A 22,197-nucleotide genomic window follows, 5' to 3' on the forward strand; every position below is an offset into this window, starting at 1 on the left:
CATTTTGTCAGAACACAGACACCCATAAACACACATGAACCTAGGACCTCACAAATGCTAGGCAATGGTCTACCACTGAACTTAACTGTAGCCCACTAACTTTCCCTAAGTTACTTACTTAGACTGGCCTTAAACGTGTGATGCTACCTCTCAGACTCCTGAGTAGCTGGGATGATAGGGCTGTACCATCAAACCCAGAATTTTAATCAGTATTATTAAGTTTATCCTATAATACTGTGCATGTATGTATCTATGTGTATATATGTAAAACTGAAAAAGAGAAACAGTATATTAAGAACAAACTCCAAACAACTACGAACCACATAGTCTGCTTACCACAATGTCCCTAGTACTAAGAAGTCAAAGCCAACTGAAGCCAACATTCAAATATCTATTGAATGATTAAAGCAATGTAATAAGGGTATTTCCATGTACTCCTTTATAGTGCCAGAAACTAATATGATTTATCTAAATATTTTTTTAGTCTATGTAGCAAGGATTTACAGTCTCCCACTATTTTTGTTTGTTTGATTTTTGCTGATTTATTGTTGTTGTTTGTTTGGAGACAAGAGTCTCATTACGTAGTCCAGAGCTCACTGTGCAGACCGGGCCAGCCTCTGCTTCTAAAGTGCTGGGATTAAAAGTGTGCACCGCCATGCCCAGCTCTCCCTCTTTTAAAAGCTCTTCCTTGGGCTGAAGAAAGGCTCGCAGGATAAGAGCACTGGCTGTTCTTCCAAAGGACCCGAGTTCAATTCCCAGCATCCACATGGCAGCTCACAACCATCTGTAATTCCAATTCTAGGGGATTCTACAACCTCACAGTCAAAAACACCAGTATGCATAAAAAATTTTTTTTAATTTTTAAAAATTAAAAAAGGATCACTCCTTGAATTAAAAATAAATCTTGATTCTGCTTTGATTAGGCCAAACTCCTATCACCAAAACTAAAAATAACCATGAACAGACAGTTGCACTAGACCCAACTAAAACATAAAAATTGTCTGTATCTTAAAATTTAGAAAAAAAACCTGCCTACCTAAACTAATTCTACTATAACTCAAAGAACTAAAACATCATTTCTGTTCCCTCAAAATTTCTCCCAAATACAAGCGCTATGTGTCCATAATCCCAGAAGTCAAGACTTGAGAATATACTGAGAAAAAAAGTTAATTTTAAGCTTATTTATGAGATTTTACATAGATTTCCTGTTAACATTTTACCAACATGCTTAACCTGGGCTGCCGTTTCCTAGGTAACTGCCTCTGGAGACCATATTCTTGCTCTGGCACTGAACTACTAACAGAGAGGGATGTGAAATTTTATAAAAAAAAAAAAGCCAATCTGTTTCTATGTGAAAAAATCAGCATAGAGACAAAAGAATTTTTAAAAAGGAGTTGGCAGCTGATACCCCAGACAGCTCTATCCAGTTTATGAATGACCTGTTCCTCAGGGTGGCAGGTCTTAATGCAAATGAGCACGGAGGAAACTGTCAGCTGCTTTACGCGTCCAACCAATAGGAGCACAGCTCCATCTTGGCTGTGCACTAGACTGCATTACAAACAGACGATACCATCGCTTCCACAGCATCCTTCCAGACAAGAGGTAGGCTTATTTGATCCTTTTTATTCAGTAGTCCATATCCTTATGAAGCAGTAGGAAAATATTTTACCATGAAAATCAAACAGAAAGCATTATGCCTTCAGAAAATGTAAAAGCAATGTATTAACCCATTATTTGGTAGGATTTTATCATGAAAATGACGGCTGCCCTGTGCTATTTATTTAATAAGCATCCTTACCATCTGTTTCATAATGGAAAATTCATTACATTTTCTACTAATCTGATCTATTCAGACCTTAAGTAAGACAAAAGCATTTGATGTCAACCTGGGTCTCTGCTAATTTTATTTTCTAAAAGCAAATTCATTTCAGAAGTCCAGTCGGTCTTAACAAAGGATGTTTCTCAAAAGAAAAAAATATTGAGTAATAGCAAATCTAAGGCTAAAGCTTTCTGATTATATGTACAAATTATATCACCTGGTAAAAAGCAGTTATAAAAAGCATATATTTTAACAAATGAGAAGATAATTCTAATTTTTTATATTTGACTTTGAGTACTAATGCAGAGAATGCCAAGAAAAAAAAACAGTTATAATTTTTATATAAAAACACTTTTAACATGTATATGTTGTATTATACTATAAGCAGAGATAAATTATAGAACATCAGATTTCCCCAACATCTTAATTAAAATATTTCTCTACAGTAAAATTTATCCTATCATAAAATACAAGCCATGTTATTACACAAAAATCTTTTAAATATCCTTTAAATTTTTAGTTATTCTTAAGCTGGTTTTGAGATACATACAAATTCAATCTTTTTGTTAAACTATATCTTAAAATTAAATGTGTCCTAAGACGAGCTAGTTAAGGAAGAACAGTAATTCTGGGTAGTAAAATTATTCTCTTGGCTCAGAGTAATCGACCAAATTTCTGTAATAATATCTGAAGATGAAAACCTTTAGTAGATGCTAGCTCTCCATGATACTGTACTTAACTACCTAAATATCCAACTTTCACCTTTTACCTTGGTAAGTATATTTACTACTAAGGCTTAGTTTTTTTTCTTCTGCTTTTCATAATTTCTATTCCTTTGTTTCTTCATCAGCATTCAGGTTACACAAACAGTGTCTTTGGAAAAACTCAAAAGGCTGCTGTAACAAGATACTAGATCTCTCAGGTTCAGCACAGCAGGGTTAATTACTTAGAAACCTTTCTTGCTTACTAGACAAAAGATGGGAGCCAAATAATATAAAAACAACTGTCAAATAATCGTTAACTTACACCCTAAAATTTCAAATTGTTTTAACACTCATAGCTGCCTACATCTTTGTAGAGTAGGTCTGCAATTAGCATAAGTGGAGGTCCATTACTACACCAAACCATCCCTCAAGTGCACCCACCTCAGAGTCTCAGCACGAGTCAATGAGCTGCTCTACAGCTAACAGCTGTTACGATCAACAGATCATATTTCACAGTGATGTGCTTAAGGGAACCAGAGACTAGAATTCAGTTCACAAGTTTTTACCATAAATAAAGCTAAATCATAATTTCTAATCTGGTGATCCAGGGTCCCAAAACCACAAGACTATCCCCATAAATACGCCACTGGGACCTTTTGTAAAGAGCAAATAGGGAAAGGGAACATAGCAAGAACATAAAAATAAAACCTAAAAATTGTGATTTTCTTTAAGGCTTCCCATTCCTGTAATAAAATTATAAAGGGAAGATCTACCAAGTACAAAACTTTTACTGTTTCTATTTTTAATCATTTTCTCCCAGTTTTTCTAACATGCTTACAGCATTTCCTTGATACAAATTTAATTTTAATTGGAAAAATTTCATCTAGAATAGGAAATCTTGACGGTGTGCTTCTTTTTGGGGGTGCTTAATTACACCAAATCCACTACCAATAAATTTAGTCTTTACCTGAAATCGAACACACAAAAATTACTAGAGCTCTTCTATACTCTGAAAGAACACACATCAAACTGAAGGTGGGAGGTGATGTCTATCACATACTTGCTCCAGACATGCACAGAAGCTAACTAAAGCACGAGTGTTCTGACTTCCTCATCAGTTTCAACACTGAGGAAAGTGGCAAAACTGTCATGGCATACAACATAAGCCTGGAACATACTATCTTAGTCTCTGCTCTGCTGCTGGGGAGAGACACCATTTCACGGCAACTCTGGTGCACTGACTGGAGCAGGAGCTGAGAGCTACATCCTGATCCTGGGCCTCGCATGGGTTTTTGAAACTCCCAGTGACACATTTCCTCAAATAAGGCACACCTCCTAAACTTTTCAAATAGTGCCACCCCCTAGGGACTGAACATTCAAATATACGAGCCTATGGGGACCATTCTTATTCAAACCACCACTCATATATACTCCTTTCTAAACTGCTTAGACACTTCCAGCAAGACACACACATGCCTTTGGTCAACATACTGCTATTCCATGGTCACTGCAAGCACAATCATTATATGAATTTCAAAATAAAGTACACTGCCCAGGGTGGGGACATAGAGCAGTGGCAGAGTGCTCTCCTGGCACAAACAACTCCTTCGGTTTTAGTTTCCTCAAGTCTGGGTCTTCTATCCATCACTATTACCTCTGCTCTTCAAAAAGAATCTGAAGTCTGGTGGTGGTGGTGCATACCTTTAATTCCGGCATTGCTGAGTTACAGAGAAACCCTGTCTTGAAAAACCAAGACTGTGAAAACATTCATGTTAACATAAAAGCAACATGTTTACCAAATCCTCACACTAGAAACCAAAGAAAAATGCTCCTTTGTCCAGGTAAATATTTTAATTTGAACATTATTTCAAATTGCATTTTGTTCAAAAGAAAACCTAAGTAAAATTTAAGCATCTGGCTTGATCATGTTTCTAAGTAGTGGTAGGGATGAAAAAGGACCTGGCTTTGTAGTTCATTGACCTTAAATTTTCTACCTCTTTCCTCAGTCCCATGAATGCTGGGATCCCAGGCATCTCCTTGCATGAATATTCACATTAAACTAGTGTCATAAATCTTCAAGATGCATCAAAAGATGAATATTTTAAAGTTACATGGGAGTATGCTCATACTTCATGTGCTTTTATTAAAGAAGACGGGGCAAAAGGACCTAGCCATGACACATATATCCCACAGCTACCCACACCCCTCAATTTTGTCTCTAACCACATTTCTGAGTACTTGTACATTTGTGTTCACGGTGTTTAGACTCAGAAACATCGACAACACGAAAGTTGGATCAGTCTATCAGGGCAGCCACATCACACAGCATAAGAAGGTATCACTTAACACTGGCTCATAAGGCAATGGTACCATAAAGCTCAAGGCAGGTTTTTTCCCATAAGAATGCGCTCTGCAGGGTGTGCATCAGATGAGGTCCTAGAACTGAAAGGAGAAATGGACACACATTCTTATCCCAACCCAGAAGCTATCTCCAACTGATTGTCACTTGCAAATGAAAAATTAGTTTTCTCCAAAGGAGTCTCACTGGGGAAACAAACCAATGTTTAAGGCAGGCATGTCAAGTCACAGCTGTTTTTGAACCTTACAAGTCCTTAGCATATACATTATAGCTCCCAGTTTTGTTCTATGGGATCCCTGTGTGTGCACATGGGTGTGTCTCTGCATCTATGCTTCTTGTGCTTGCCTTTGGCGCTTTTTAGTTTGGTTTTTGTATTATTCCGATTTGTTTTTATCTTATTTTATTATCATTCCAGGGATGCCCAATTGTTTTCGAAGGAGAAACAGGAAGGGTGTGAATCAAGATGGGAAGAGAGGTGGGGAGGAACTAGGGAGAATATGGGAAAGAGAAACCATAACCAGAATATATTATATGAAACAAAATCTATTTTCAATAAAAAAGAATGTAGTCGCCGGGCGGTGGTGGTGCACACCTTTAATCCCAGCACTCGGGAGGCAGAGGCAGACGGATCTCTTTGAGTTCGAGGCCAGCCTGGTCTACAAGAGCTAGTTCCAGGACAGGCTCTAAAAATGCTGCAGAGAAACCCTGTCTCGAAAAAAAGAGAAAAAAGAATGTAGTCTAAAGAGAACATTCCAAGGATAAGGTAATTTTGATTTTTATTTTGTGTGCATTGGAGTTTTGTCTGCATCTATGTGTGAGGGTGTCAAATCACTTGGAGCTGATTACAGGCAGTTGTGAACTGTCATCTAAGTGCTGGGAACTGAACCCAGGTCCTCTGGAAGAGCAGCAGTCAGTGCTCTTAACCACTGAACCATCTCTCCAGCCCTGTTAAGGTAATTTTAAAATCCTAGGTCTGGTGACATAGCTCACATGAAATGTAGTATGAAATACACCTCACCTCCCAACAATGTAACTTCCTATGTTCCTCAGCTGACAGAAGTAACTCAATTACACACCACCCATTAGGTCTGCTGTCTCTCACTGAAGAATGAAGAGTGGTCAAGCACCATGACACAGAAGCTTTAAGTCCAAACAAAACATATGTAAGCCTTTACTTCTGGCTTCAGATAATACATCTAACCTTCAAAATATAGGAAATAAGCAAGCGGACAGAGGTGGGATTTTATAAAACAAACTTGATTTACAACAAAAACTAAAACCTCAGAAAACATAACTTTGGTAAAAGTTATAACACTCTGTTTACTAGGAAGACAAATTTAACCAATGACTTCAGTTTGGGTGGGGAAATAACAACATGCTTGTATTAAGAAATATGGTCTTCATCTTTTAGAAATCAGTACTGAGATATTTCTAGATTACGTCACGTCTAGGAGTTGACTGTGCATGTGACAGAAGCAAGTAGGTAAGGCACAAAGGGCAGCAACTGATAATGAAAATGGAATGATGAGCACACAGGTTTATTACACATTCTTTGTGTTTCTGAGATAAAGTTTCACGGTACAGCTGAAACCCATCTGGAACTCCCAATGGAGCCTTGGCAGGCCTCAAACTCATGTTCCTCCTACATCTGTGCCCCAAGTGCCAGGATCACAGGCATGTACCATAAAGCCCAGGTTATTATTTAGCCTTCATGTGCTATGTTGAAGTTTTCTTTACACATAAAAGACATATCTACAATTTAGATAACCATGCAGTGCACTGCGTGGTATTTGTTGTGAATATACAAGAAGCCCTGTTTATAAAAATGTAGTAAAAGAAAAGCATAAAAATATCAGCAAATTAAAGAAATAGAATCATGTGTTTATTTCCTTTTCTTTTTCCTTTTTTAAACTGGATAGGTATTTAATGACTCTTTAAAATATTTTTTAAAAATCAAAATAATGGGGGCTGGGTGTGGTGGCACTAATCTCAGCACTTGGGAATCAGATAGGCAGACCTCTGTGAGTTTGAGGACAGCCTGATCTATGGAGTGACTTCCAGACCAACCAAGGCTACAGAATCAGACCCTATCTCAAAAAAGAAAAAAAATTAATTTCAATATTTCTGTACTAGCAAATTTCCAATCCTCACATTTTCATGTAAAGTATAACAAGTATTAGATCAAAAGAATTTAAAAAATACCAAAATTAGCAAGGATAGTAATGCACTTTATTATAGTCCCAACTCTAAGGAGGCAAAGAAATGATACAAAAATCAATCTCAACTACATACCAAATTTAAGACCACCATGAACTATAAAAGTTTAAAAACAAAACAAAAATAGGGGTCAAGGAAGGAGTCCAGAAGTATAAAAACAGAAATTTAAATCTCTAGCTTACTTGAAGAAATTAATAATTCACATTTATTTTTTAATTTTATTTATTTATTATTTATTTATTTATTATGTATACAATATTCTGTCTGTGTGTTTGCCTGCGGGCCAGAAGAGGGCACCAGAGGGGCTGGAGAGATGGCTCAGTGGTTAAGAGCATTGCCTGCTCTTCCAAAGGTCATGAGTTCAATTCCCGGCAACCACATGGTGGCTCACAACCATCTGTAATGAGGTCTGCTGCCCTCTTCTGGTCTGCAGACACACACAGACAGAATATTGTATACATAATAAATAAATAAATCTTTAAAAAAAGAGGGCACCAGACCCCATTACAGATGGTTGTGAGCCACTATGTGGTTGCTGGGAATTGAACTCAGGACCTTTGGAAGAGCAGGCAACTTAACCTCTCAGCCATCTCTCCAGTCCTAATTCACACTTCTTTTTTTTTTTTAAATATTTTTTATTTATTTTGCATACAATATTCTGTCTGTGTGTATGTCTGTAGGCCAGAAGAGGGCACCAGACCTTATTACAGATGGTTGTGAGCCACCATGTGGTTGCCGGGAATTGAACTCAGGACCTTTGGAAGAGCAGGCAATTCTCTTAACCACTGAGCCATCTCTCCAGCCCTTCACACTTCTTTTTTAAGATTTATTTATTTATTATGCATACAATGTTCTGTTAACATATATACACCAGAAGAGGCACCAGATCTCATTATAGATGGTTGTGAGCCACCATGTAGCTGCTGGGAACTGAACTCAGGACCTCTGGAAGAGCAGCCAGTGCTCTTAACCTCTGAGCCATCTCTCCAGCCCCCTCACACTTCTTAAAGAGTTAAATTTACCTGCTTTTTAAAAATTGATTACATTTTCATGGGGTGCACTTCATAAGCCATGGAGGTCCAGTTCTATTCACCACGCAGATCCTAGAGATCACAATCAGGTCACTAGGCTTAAGCAGCAAGCATCTTTACCTCCTCAGCCATCCCGCCAGCACTAAATGTGTCCACTTTAAACATTACTATCCAGGGGTCACTTATCTTACTTGAAGAAATTAATTATATATAGACTATTATATACAGAACTAGTTAATAATCCCAACACACAGGCTACTTAAGTCTAAAACTTTATTTTATCCTCATACTGAAAACTGTCAGTACTGGCTTTTCTTTTTGTTATTTTGTATTCAGCTGCAATTTCTAGATTCAGACCCAAGTTGACAGAGTGACAACAGGAGACAGAGCACCCGAAGGGTGATGAAGAGCTTCCCACAGATAACTGCTCACTGACCACTGTTCAGTCAAGCTCCAAGCTGGCAGTTGCTTACCCTTCATCAGCAGTGAATTCCATATGTAAATTTTTGCTGTGTGTGTGTGTGTGTGTGTGCGTGTGTGTGTGTGTGTTGTGTGTGTTTTAAGTATTATCTAATAAGAAATACATAAAAACTAGGGTATAATAGCTGGCATAAACAAAAAAAATTTAACCGTAATTCACTAATTTTGTTAGATCATAACTAAAGTCCACAGCTACCATAAATTTACTGAGGGACTTTAGTGTTGAGATCTGAGTGCACAAATCTGTACTTGGCTCTATAATTCACTTTCTCCCTTTGTGCAGATTCCAAACATCCATAAAGAAGTGGGGCCGAGGATGGCTTCTAGCCACTGGAATGAGACCACCACCTCCGTTTATCAGTACCTCGGCTTTCAAGTCCAAACCATCTACCCTTTCCATGACAACTGGAACACCGCCTGCTTTGCCATCCTGCTCGTGTTCATCTCCACCGTGGTGGCTTTGGTCGTGCTGGCTCTCCTCTACGAGGCCCTCGACTGCTGCTGCTGCGCCAAAAACAAAACCGTGAAGGACTTGAAGAGTGAGCCAAACCCACTAAGGAGTATGATGGACAACATCAGAAAACGTGACAGTGAGGTGGTCTAGCCCTTCTCAGAAGAGGAGCAAAGCTTTAAAAACAGCCTTCTGCCTCGTCTGAGGAAAATGAAATTTCCTGAAGCCAATCGCTTCAACAAAATTGCTTCTGACTTTGAATGTCCACAAGATTTCTAGTAGAAAACAAGTGAACTGTGCACTTTTGTGTGTGTGTCCTTCATTAAATACACAGTTCATAACAGGAACTTACCAGTCTACTTAATACAGCATCTCGAAACTAGATGAACTGTTCCCAGCATGCAGTACTGGGAACATTGTGCAGCAGTGTTCCGATTTCCAGGCAAACTAAAAACTAAGCAGAGCTAACTGCTAAAATAAGTAACTTGTGCCTGGTCACACAGGTTTAAAAAAATGCTTCAGTAACAAAATCCTACTTAAAATATGCCTCTGAGAGTAAAACATTTCTGGGCCAGCAACGGTGGCACACATCTTTAATCCCAGCATTTGGGAAGCAGAGGCAGGCGGATCTCTGAGTTCAAGGACAGCCTTAGTCTTCAAAATGATAGGATTCCAGGCATGTGCTACCACGGCACAAAGCCCCTACTTATTAGAAATGTAGTACTTTAAAACTGACTAAGGACATATATTTACCTTATTTACTTTTGGTTTTTTTGAGTTAGGGTTTCTCTATGTACACCAGGCTGTCCTCGAACTCAGATTCACCTGCCTCTGCCTCCCAAGTGCTGGGATTAAAGATGTGCACCGCCACCACCAGCTGATTATTTTTACTTCTGCTATTCATGCTATCGAGACCTAAAGATACTCAATGCAGAAAAGTGCAAAGAAAGGTGAAAAGCTTCTGTTAGAGCTGACAGAGTAATAATGTGTATTGGGGATTTGAGGTTTTTTATTTTTTTTTCATTTTGAAATGCAGCCCAAGGTGACCTCCATTCCCCAAATACTGGGATTCAGGTTTACACTACCCACCCACCCCCGTCCTGCTCTTATGATAGTATTAAAGACACTCAACACCTACAGAACTGTGGCAGTGTGGGCTAAAGCACTAGCCATACGGCAAGGAATTCGGGTCCCCAGAACCCACAGAAAGCCAGTAGCTCAAGGCTGCACTGCAGCACTCGTATAGCAAAGACAGGACACCCTCCTGAAGTTCATGGGCTGACTAGCTGGGCTACACAGACACCCTGTTTCTAGAAGGAAGGCAACGAAAGACACCTGCAGCTGACTTCTGGCCTCTATACACATTCAGACCTTTAACATTTTATTTTGTGCCTATGTGCTGGTCGAAGTGTGCATGCGCGTGCAGAGGCCACAGGAGGACCGCAGATGGCGTCCTCTACTGCTATCCACCTTTTTTGGAGGGAAATGATCTCACTAAACCTGGACCTTGCTGATTGGCCAGCAAGCCCTAGGGATCCTTCCTGTCTGTCTCCGCAGCACTGGCTGTACCCCGCTTTATAGATGGGTGCTGGGAATCCAATCTCAGGTCTTCGTGACTATACAGAAAGCACTTTACCAACTGAGCCACCCCAGTTCTAATTAGTTAACATAACAGATGCTATTTTAAGTTTATACACACAAAGACTGAAGACAAATGCAGAATAACTGGCATGTTTAGAGGACCGTGGCTGAGCAGCAGTTTCCTGGAAGTTAAACATTCCATCCTGCAGGGAAGCTCAAGATAGGAAGCAAACAGATCAACACAACTTCAGTCCCTGAAAATGACCAGATTCACTAAGCCTCTCTCTTCCCAAGAATATATAAACACATATATGCAGGCTAAACACTCATACACATAAAAATAAATGTTAAAAGTAAAATCTCACCAGATTCACAAGGCTTCTCCCTCCCCAAGAATATATAAACACACCCATATATACAGGCTGCTAAGTCATACTCAGACAAACCCCTAGGAACAGAGACCGGCTGAGCCGTCTGGAAATGACAATCCTCAGCCAGTGGAGGTGCCTACTAGGTGTCCAGCTTTGGTGATGCAACTGTCTTTGAGTCCTTTCTGCTCCTGTGAATAACCCTAGTAAAACTCCTTAGTTCACCAAGTAGGACTTTGATAGTATACATTCTTTGTTCTGACAATCAGTTCCTTATTTAAGTAAGTAGACGTGGGGGGGGGAGGGTGTCCTCTCTAGGAAGTCTGTTACACAATCGTGGAGAGTACTAGGGTTTGCAGGGGCTGTTTCTTCTTCTTTTTTTTAAATTTTATCTCCACTACTGATGGGATGACTTTTTGTATATAACTATGTAAAGAGAAGGGAGCAAAATCTATCAATTTCGAAGAACACTAATTCACAGCATAAAATCACTTCCACAAAGCATTATCTTTTTCACATTTTCCTAACTAACATAAATACAAAGCTGGACATGGTGGCTCACCTCTTCACTCTCAATCAGGAGACAGAGGCAGAAAGACTGTCATGTATCAAAACCAGCCTTGGCTACACAGTAAGTTCCAGGACAGCCTTGTACTATAGTAACATCATTTCTCAAAATAATGATAATACTAATAATAACCTAAGTATAAAAAATACTATGCAGCCAGGAACTGATGTGGGATCCCCCTTTGTATGTTGTGAATACCACTGGTTAATAAAGGACTGTCTTGGGCCTACTCAGGGCAAAACAGAGGTAGGCAAGGAAAACTAAACTGAATGCTGGAAGAAAGGCACGAGTCAGAGAGAAGTCATGTAGCCCCGCCAGAGACAGACGCCAGAACTTTACTCAGTAAGCCACAGCCTCATGGCAATACAGATTAATGGAGATGGGTTAATTTAAGATATGAATTAGCCAGAAATACGCTTAAGCTATTGGTTAAACAGTATTGCAAATAATATGGTTTCTGTGTGATTATTTCAGGGCTGAGCAGTTGGGAACAGAAGCGACCTCATACAATAAGGAACCATTCCAAACACTATTATAACCACATTTAGATCTTTAATGTCTAGATTCTGCTGCTGTAATTACTTTTGTGTACACACACATGATGAGGTCAGAGAACAGTTCTGTGGAGTCCATTCTCTCACCTCTAAGTGGGCTCCAGAGGGCCAATTCAGGTAGTCAGAGCTGTATGACAGTCAAGCTTACCTGCTGACTCATCCTGCCAGCCCCATCTCTAGACTTTAAACAACTACACTACTATTCCCCCACCACTTTATCTTGTAATTTAGCCACCTGACAAACATTTATTGAGCTTACTGCTGTGTAAGAGTTTAGGCTGAAGACTTGATGCAAACCAGCAGTCATGCTATTACAGTAATGCATCATGGAAGCTGTGCCAGAAAGAGGAGTTATTTTTAAATTTTACTTATTAGTATTTGTGCGTGCGTGCGTGTGTGTGCGTGCGTGCGTGTGTGTAAATGTATGTTCCATGGCCCACATATGGAGGTCAAAAGCCAACTTTCAGGATTCCTATTCTTTCCTTCCATTACGGGTTTCAGGGACTGAACTCAAGTTTGTCATGTTTCACAGCAAGTGATTTTACCATCTTGCTCCTCCTATTCCCCCACACCCACCATCCACCACCACCACCACCACCCAACCTTGAGACCAAGTCTCTCACTGAACCTAGGGATCACTAGCTTTCCAGACTGGCCAGTTAGTCCCAGTATCTTCCTGTCTGTCTCCCCAGCATGGGGATTACAGGTGTCTACACCCCTGGCTTGGGATCTGAGCTCAATTCTCCACTTTACCTACTTATCCATCACACCAGAAAGTTTTAAGTCCTGGGAGAACTCAAAAGTTGAATAAAAGGAGTACAGCAGTCCCTTGGCAGTGATTTTGCTCTCCATGATTTCAGATACCTATGTTCCTACAAGATTACATGGAAAATCCCACAACTAATTCATAAATTATGTTTTATTTCTGAGACAGTTTATGCATTTCTGGCTTGCCTGAAACACATATATCGGTGTGCCTCTGCCTCCTGTGTGCTAAGATGAAAGTTTTAAACTGACTACTATTCTGAGTAAGATGAAGAATCTCTGTCTTGCTCTGCCTGTCCTGGGTCATGGGTATCCATTCTGTATATACTTCCCATGTCAGCTATGAAGTAACTGCCTAGGTTGCCAGATCCACTACCAAGATATTGCAGTTTTTGCATTCAAGTAACAACACCACACAGGGGTTAGAGCATTCATCTTAAGACTAAAATACTTTGATAGTTTCCTTAAAAGCTAAACATAAATTCACATTACTCAGAAACCCCATTCCTGAGTTCTGTATTCAGTAGAAATAAAAGCACTTAGGAGGCAGAGGCAGAATTATTGCATTCGAGACTACCCTGACCCACCACCTAGTGAAATTCAAGCCAGACTGGGCTACATAGCAAAATCCTATCCCACACCCCATCAACCATTAAATAAGCAAGTGGTGATACATCCATACAACAAAGAAAACTCTGGCAATAAAGTACTGATTCACCCAATAAAATGGATAAACATAAACATTAAGTAAAAGAAGCCACATATAAAAGATCCCTGTCTATATAAGTCTATGTATAGCAATTGTCCAGAAAAGACAAATATGTAGACAGAAAGTATATTATTGGTTATCTGGGTCTGGGGTCAGAAGTCACTGCAAATGAGCACCTGCTAGTCCTTTGAGGGATGACGGAAATGGTCTAAAACAGGGAGTGATAGTTGTTCCATATTTACTAAAAATATTTACACTATATCATTAAAATTGTGAGTTATATAAGCCAAACTTCAATAAAGGAAGTTTTTCCTTTTGTTTTTTGCTTTACCCCTTCTCCCTGTGCATAACTGTATACTTTCTTCCTCCTTTAATTTTATGTGCACAGATGTTTTGCCTGTGTGTATCTGTGTACTACTTGCATGCAGTGCCCACAGAGGCCAGAAAAGGCTCGTAGATCCCCTGAAACTAGAGTTATAGGCAGTTGTGAGATGCTATGTTGGTTCTGGGAATCAAACCCAGGTCCACTGGGCCTAACCAATGGGCCACCTTTCCAGCCCTGATACTTTTATTTTTAAAAAGTTAATATCCTAATTTTTAAAACATGAGACTATTATAAACATATCAAGAACTTAAAATTCCATCCTTTATATTTAATGATGAATCTTAAACTCATTAAAAATATTAAACTTGCTGGATTATGTAATAGCACAAGTCTTTAATCTCAGCACTCAGGAGGCAGAGGCAGGCAACTCTGTGGGATTATCTACATAGAAGTTCCAGGACAGCCAGAGCTCCACAGACACCCTGTCTCAAAAATAAACTGAACCTGAGAAATGCAAATCAAAACAACTCTGAGATTCCATCCTACACCTGTAAGAATAACCAAGATCAAAAATACTAATAACAGCTTATGCTGGAGAGGGTGTGGGGTAAAGGGAACACTCCTGAATTGCTTGAGAGAGTGAAAATTGGTACAGCCCCTGTAGATATCAGTAAGGCGATTTCTCTGGAAATTAGGAAACAACCTCCCTTAAGACTCAGCAATACCACTTTTGGGTATATACCCAAAGGATGCTGAATCGTACCACAAGAACATGTGCTCAATTATGTTCATAGCAGCTTTGTTTGTCATAGCCAGAATCTGGAAACAACCTAAATGCCCCTCGACCGAAGAATGGATAAGGAAAATGTGGTACATTTATACACAGCAGCAAAAAAAAAAAATCTTGAAATTTGCTGGCAAATGGATGGATCTAGAAAACATCACACTGAATGAGGTAACCCAGACCCAGAAAGAAATATCATATGTACTCGCTCATAAGTGGCTTTCAAACATAAAGCAAAGAAAACCAACCTACAATTCACAATGCTAGAGAACTTAGACAACAACTAGGACCCTAAGAGAGATATACTGGATCTAATGTACATGGGAAGTAGAAAAAGATAAGATCTGATTAAATTTGGAGCATGGGGACCATGGGAGAGGGTTGAAGGGAAGGGGAGGGAAGAAGAAGGGAGGAGAGCAGAGAAAAATGTATAGTTCAAGAGTCAATTAAAAAAGCATTAAAATAAACAGACAGACGGACAAATGAACTTAACTTGCTATTACCAGTTACCTGAAAAATGAAACCAAACAATCCTAAGACAGTTCTACTCACCTGCATTTTGTTTGGAGCCTGATGTCCCTCCATGTTCGACTTTTGCTTTCTTCTTCTTGGATGAGGCAGAGGGCAACTCAGAAGGCACAGAACGTTTTTCTACCACAGGGGTGGAAAGAGCTCGTTTTTTGAAGAGCTCTCGGTCTCTCAACAGGCTTGGATCCATAATGCTATAAAAACAAACACATCTTTAATATAAATTCCGAAGACTCAAACCTGCATGCCAAGTCTACAGACCCTGGCAAGTTAGTCCCTACAAAATGATCTTTTATTTAGTTTACTAACATTTATATTTATCCGCTTACTTAAAAAAAATGATGCAATAGGCAGTAGTGAGGTCAGTAAAACACGACTGTTCTCCAAAGCCCCACAGTTATGCTGCCCAGGACAGTGGTTAACTATGACCTACAGGTGCCTGTTTCTATTTGACATGTGCTAGTTAGAACTCACTTAAGTATAAAATAGGTATCAGACTGTAGGGCTGGGGATGTAGCTGTTGGTTCAGTGTTAGCCTAGCACACAAATAAGGCCCTGAGTTAAATCATTTTTTGTTGTTTGTTTTGGTTTTTTTGTTTTTGTTTTTGATTTTTCGAGACAGGGTTTCTCTGTAGTTTTTGGAGCCTGTCCTGGAACTAGTTCTTGTAGACCAGGTTGGCCTGGAACTCACAGAGATCCGCCTGCCTCTGCCTCCCGAGTACTGGAACTAAAGGCATGCACCATCGCTGGCTCTGAGTTAAATCTTTAACAATGGATGTAGTGATGCCTGTAACTCTTGAGGTGGACAGAAGTTCAAGGTCATTCTCAGCTGGATAGCCCAAGGCCAGCATGGGCTACACCAGGCCTTGACTCCAAAATAGGCTTACATGCACACAAACATTACAACCTGACTACAAAAGAACCCTGTAAGTGCAAAGGAGATGCCCTGTATTAATTCCATGTGTGAGTAGTATTTTTAGATCTTAATTTTAATATAATTCACTAATTATTTAAAAATTTATTGTTATGTGTGCATGCCAGCTCATATTCATAAATGTAAGAATGAGTACACAGCCTTCATTATGTGTGTGGAAGCCAAGGACAAGACAGCTCTGAGGAATCTGGTCTTGCTTTCCACCTTCTTTCTTGTTCCTGCCACTCTGCATACTTCACAACTGCCTGGGAGCTTCAGAGCAATCCTCCTGCCTCCACCTCTCGTCGTATGTTGGAGTTAATTAGGATTATAGATGACAGCCACCCAGACACAACATCCAGCTCTTTGCAGGTTCTAGGGAATGAACTTAAGCCCCGAGACTTGCACTGCACACATTTTTACCTGCTGAGCCATCCCTCAGTCCGAATTTTACTTTTTAAAGCAATATAGCAGCTACACCTCAAGTGGTACTCATCAGTCCAATTTCATCAATTTTTACTTTTTAAAAATATATAGAGTGTCACCGGCCTGAAGAGCAAGTAGCTGTGCCTCAAGTGGCATGACCCCGGCTGGAGTAGAGGTGCACAAGTCCTTCCCGGACTATCTCATGAGTAAGCTGGAGGACCCAGTTGCCAACTGGGTCTCCCCATTCCGGCCATCAATGACATTTAGAAGTCTCCAGAGATTATCAGTTGGTGGATGACTTTCATCCTGTTGCTATACTTTGAGATTCATGAGATTTGCCTACAAGGTACAACCTAGAACCTGGCTTCTGTTTTTATGTCATGTAACAAATGAAGTGGATCAGCTTATCAACTAAAGAGGAACAGAGAGTACCCTCTCTAGCAAAGCAAGAATCAGATCTGGAAGGGACAGTGTCCCAGCCACTTCTGCCAAGCCACAAATAAGCAGATAGTTTTGCTGAAAAACACAAAATGCTCTGTTTAATAACCACGCCAACTTTGTAGAAAAGCCAAGAAATCCCACACCAACTCTCTGCTGCCTTATCAGCACTAGCAGCTGTCTTTAGAGTAGTCCAAAATATGCAACTAATTTAATCATCTTAAATGATATTTTTATATGCTGTCATCTGTAGTAATATGTATATTATCTATTGGGACTTGTACAATAAAAATCAAAGGGAACAAAATTGTGTAACTTAAGTACTAAAATTTCTTGACTTTTTCCTTAATGACTGCAGTATGTCCCTCAGCCACACGCCTACACGTGATCTCCAGTGGTGAAAATTATTCGTGTTCGCCACAGTGCTTAAACTCAGATTTGTAACTTAATGGCAATAAATAATTTAAATATTTAAATATATATATATGCACGCACACACACAAACATATTTATATAAACACACATCCGTGTCTGTCTGTTTCTCTGTCTCCATCTCTCGCTGCGTCTCTGTCACTGTCGCTGTCTGGGGATACAGTATAGTTGACAGAACACTTGCCTTGCTTGCATGGTGCCCTGGGTTAAAATCCCAGCACCACAAACACACAAATTTTAATTACAAATATGGCTCACACTTGGAGCTCACATTATTATTTCTGCTATGGACCAGTGCTCTAGAAACAAATCTGGGCAGAACTAGGAAGCAAATTTAGGGAGGAAGGGTAGGAGGGAATCAGAACTGCTATAAATAAAACGTTGTATTTTAAAAACCAGTGTACTCTTATTAACTAAGGAAGCTGGGTTAAAGTATTTAAAACATCTACAGCAGCTAGACATAGTGGTGCATGCCTTTAATCTCAGCACTCTGGAGGCAGAAGCAGGCAGAGTTCTAGCTAGTCTACATAGAGAATTCTAGGAAAACTAGGACCAAGTTAGACATGGCGGGGGGGGGGGGGGACACACTGGGAATCCTTGGAAGAAATTTGGAAGAAAAAAATCCCAATTTGGAAGGACGTAGACCTAAATGATCATTTGGTTTTCCTCCTTCCCAGTTATAAAATTCTGCAATTTTACGCAACCTCAACACAACCAGAAGAACTACAGTTGAATCACCAAGAATTTTCTTTTGGGGGGGGGGCGGTTAGAGACAGGGTTTCTCTGTGGCTTTGGAGCCTGTCCTGGAACTACCTCTGGAGACCAGGCTGGCCTCGAACTCAGAGATCCACCTGCCTCTGCCTCCCAAGTGCTGGGATTAAAGGCGTGTGCCACCAAGCCATCCGGTTTAATCACCAAGAATCTTACAAAAATTCTTTTCTCAGCTCTTCCTAGCACCCTGCAGAGGGTCTCAGAAAAGCTCATACTTGCCCCATGACTGAATTCCGCACTACTGAACTAGTGTTCAGAAAGGAGGAGAAAGACAGCTTATACAGAGGATCCCTGACTTGCAGTGGGGTTATACCAGATATTTTTTAAGTTGAAAATGCATTTAATACATCCTTTCTACTGAACATAAATGCCTAGCAACCCAGTAAACAATGCAGTACCAATGGTGCCCTTGTGATCTCATTAGGGATTGGGAGCTAGGCATCATACAACATAGTGCTAAGCCCGGGAACACATCATAACCCCAAGTTCAGTTTTTACTGAATAACTATTGCTTCCACATCTTCAGGGAAGCTGAAGAATCCTAACTGGTTCCATATGCTGCACATATGTGCCACAGGCCTTTAATCTCAGCAAACTGAGGAGGCAGAGGCAGGTGACCTCTGAGTTTAGGGCAGCCCCTAATCTACAGAGTCCCAGGACGACCAAAGCTACACACAGCAGAAGCCCTGCTTCAAAAAGCAAAAAAAAAAAAAAAGAAAAAGAAAAAAAAAGAAACAAACAGTAAAATGGAGACTGAAGAAACAGCTTAACAGTAGCACATGGTGATGGGCATTCATGAAGCCTCAGATTTAATCTTGATGAGAGACAGAGAGGGGATGGAGGGAGGGAAAGGAATAAAGAAAGAAGGAAAAAAAACTTATAAGAAACCTAAGAGTTAACGATTCCCTGGTCTAAGTAAATCAGCTGCTTCTCTCAGGTTCAATTCCTAACATCTGGGCAACAATAATCTACAGGCCTGAGCTAAACTCGGTTTCTTGCAGGGAGGGAGGCTGTCAATGTTGTACACATTGGGCTCAACTGTACAAGTGAGAAAGTAGTTAGGAAGTTCTTTTTTTCCCCAAAGAGTAATTGTTATTCTGGTTGTTTTTGTTAAGAAATAACAACTATAAATATGCAAGTGAGGAAGGTAGGAGTCTTGGGAGGAGGAAAAGTGTGAAAACGAGAATAAGAAAAACTTCCCAAGTGAGAAGACAGGAAACAGGCAGTTTGCAACTCCTAAAACAGGGAACATTTCTATTTTACGTCGTAAGGGCAGGTGATTAACCTGGCCTTTTAATAAAGACTTTAGGACAGCTCGAAACTGTACAATTTGAAAAAACTTAACAATACATAAAGCCCACAGATCTAAAGACTGGGCATTAGTGCTATCCCTAACTTTAACAAATAAAACCTGAGCTGGAGAAGCACAACTAAGATCACAGCTGGCCGAGGTCAAGAGTTCGGGACCACCCGGAAAGGACTCTAAGACAAAAGCGACCTATGTGGTACCAACAAAGGCACCCAGAACGAGCAGCTAACTCTTTCGTGTTCCAGCTAACTTTCCCTCCTTTTGCAGCATCTGCGAGCTAATCCGTGTAGCAGAGAAACTAAATATCACGTCCACTTTTCATTATTTTGGGCAATCAAAACCACCAAACAGGATACCCAACTGAGAGTTGGGACGTTTTACAGGGCACAGATACTGAGAAGGTAAAACTGAACATCTTCAGGCTCCACTGCCCAGTTCTTTCCACCCCAGAACCTGCCATCTTTCAGCCTATCTTTGCCTTCTCTGCTGGCCCCGCGCCTCACGGGTGTCCCTGGCACCAGCGCGCACCAAGAAACGGACCGAAGCGTTCCGATCTGGAAAATGCCTCTCGACTCCGCAGAAAACACCCAACTCAAGTTCAGCAGCATTAGAAAAGGCAGGGCAGACGCCAGTCGGGAGGGGACGCCGTGGTCCCCCCCACTTCTACTCCACACACGCTGCGCTCGCCTGCTAACGTAAACTTAGGGGTCCAGGGACCGCACAACCCGCTCGCCCACCGGGAATCTTCCCGCTTTCCAACCCAAAAGTTTGCCTTGTGGACCTCCGGCCTAAAAGACAAAGCTGGCTGGAAGCAAGCCCCTTTCGGGGTGCTCGGAAGGCGAACCGCTCGGCGGCGGTGTGGCGTCCACGCGCGTCCCTTCGGAAGCCGCGCCGCGCCTCCGGCAGCCGAGTCTCCCGGGGGACTCGCCGCTTCGCCCGCCGCCGCGACTCCTACCTCAGCGCCCGCAGCCCGCGCCGCCTCCCGGCCTCCGCCTCGGCCGCACGCACACCCGGCCGCCCACCGCGGCTCCGCTTCCCGCCCCTCGTCCGCGGCCCCCGCCGCCGTGCGCACGCCCAGCGCCGACCTACCGAGGGGCGTCCAGCCACTGGCCGCCGAGCCGGCTCCGCCCTCCACTTCCTGGTCGGGCGGCTGGACGCTCGCTCCCGGCAACCACCGCGTCGCCGCTCCGAAAACGCGCGTGCGTCACTGCGTGCCCCGCCCCCGGCCCGATGAAAGACGGGCCTGCTGGGGCGTGCCAAGTCTCCATGACGACCAGAGGCCGCTCGGAGGCTGCCCGCAACTTACTCCAAGCTTCCCTGCTCTAAGACCGCGAAGACACCTTTCTTGGCAGGAAGTCAGAGTTTAGGAACAAATCCTCCAACGGGCTCTGGAGTCTCAACTGGCCTCATTATCAACATTTTCTTTTGTGATTTTTTTTGGGGGGGAGGGGGTTTTGGTTTTTTTGAGATAAGGACTTACTGTGTTGCCCTGTTTGGTCTGGAACTTGAATTATAAACTATTTTGGCCTCAAAGTTGCAGAGATCCTTCTGCCTCAGCCTCCCGAGTGCTGAGTGTAAGCGTTACAGACGTGTGCTCCACGCCAGACTTTTTGACTTTATGTTAAATGCCACTCACCTAAATTTTAGAGACTCTTACTCCACCAATTCTTTAACAAATGAAAAACAAAACAGCCTAGCAAAAGCAAAGTCATAGAACTCGGCTTCTGAGCTTCCAACACGGGCTCTTTCCATACCTGTGAATTGTCTTAGACAAAACTTTTGAATTCAGAGACAATAAGAGATGGGGTGGGGATAGGGAACAACAAAATCTTCAGCCCATCCTGCACTATCCTTTCCTGTTCATACAGCCTAAGCTAGTGCTCACATATTCTGTAGCTGAAGTTTCTTTCCCTCGGCCTCAGTTCTGTCTCTACCAAGAGAGGATACTACTGACCGAGGAGCTAGCTTTATTACAGCTATGTCTTAGTCAGGTCCAAAGGAAACTCCAGTTCCCCAAACTCTAAAAGACAGTTCAAAGATCCAGAAATGAACTCAACCTGGACTATAGGAGTATTTCTGGGGACTAGACAAAAGCCAGCATTCGTCAGGAACTCGTGAAGCTGGTTCCTGTCTAGCCAAACTTTATCCGCTTTGCCTCCAGCAAAAGTGACCTATGGCTCTCCAGTTAACATACCTAAGCTTAGCAGGCAGCCTTCAGCACAACAAAGTCCACGTTAGCCTTCAGGCTCCCTCAGTCCCTACTCACAAGCACTTTTATACATTTCAAAGCCCTCACACCAGTCATCTGGCCCTCCCTGTCCACCAGTTACTCTCTCTTCTCTTATTGGGGGGGGGGGGAGAGATTCAAGACAGGACTTCTCTGTGTATCCTTGGCTGTCCTGGAACTAATTCTATAGACCAAGCTGGCCTCAAACTCACGGGGATCCTCCTGCCTCTGCCTTCCGAATGCTGGGATTAAAGGCTTGTGCCACCCCTGCCGGTCTAATCCCCTTTCTTATAACCCGGTCATTCTCACTGCCCTGGTTCCTGCTCCTCTCTTCTCATTATGTTCTCTGTTTTCTATCTCCCGTTATCTTCTGCTTTCTCACAGATAGGCCTGGCCATGTCCGGTCTGGCAGCCATGTTCAATCTACTTTCTCTCTCT

General features: G+C 41.5%; 2 protein-coding genes across 3 annotated transcripts in view; one reads left to right on the plus strand and one right to left on the minus strand.

Moving 5' to 3' along the window:
* Positions 1 to 20,725, minus strand: part of Gtf2e2 (general transcription factor IIE subunit 2) — a 42,995-nt gene extending 22,270 nt beyond the window's left edge. The window contains exons 1-2 of one of the 2 annotated variants that reach the window (XM_038326647.1): positions 20,622 to 20,725; positions 15,268 to 15,437 (exon numbers count right to left, since the gene is read on the minus strand). In XM_038326647.1, coding sequence (XP_038182575.1) covers positions 15,268 to 15,433 — 166 coding nt within the window. In that variant the 5' untranslated portion in view covers positions 15,434 to 15,437; positions 20,622 to 20,725. Of the gene's footprint in view, positions 1 to 15,267; positions 15,438 to 20,487; positions 20,543 to 20,621 lie in introns of those variants that run through there. The other variant, XM_038326648.1, reaches the window with a different exon arrangement.
* Positions 8,927 to 9,214, plus strand: Smim18 (small integral membrane protein 18). Its single transcript, XM_038326649.1, has one exon. The coding sequence runs from the start codon at positions 8,927 to 8,929 to the stop codon at positions 9,212 to 9,214; it is 288 nt and encodes a 95-aa protein (XP_038182577.1).
* Positions 20,726 to 22,197: the final 1,472 nt, after the last annotated feature.

The sequence above is a fragment of the Arvicola amphibius genome, chromosome 4, assembly GCF_903992535.2.
Source record: "Arvicola amphibius chromosome 4, mArvAmp1.2, whole genome shotgun sequence".
NCBI lineage: Eukaryota > Metazoa > Chordata > Mammalia > Rodentia > Cricetidae > Arvicola > Arvicola amphibius.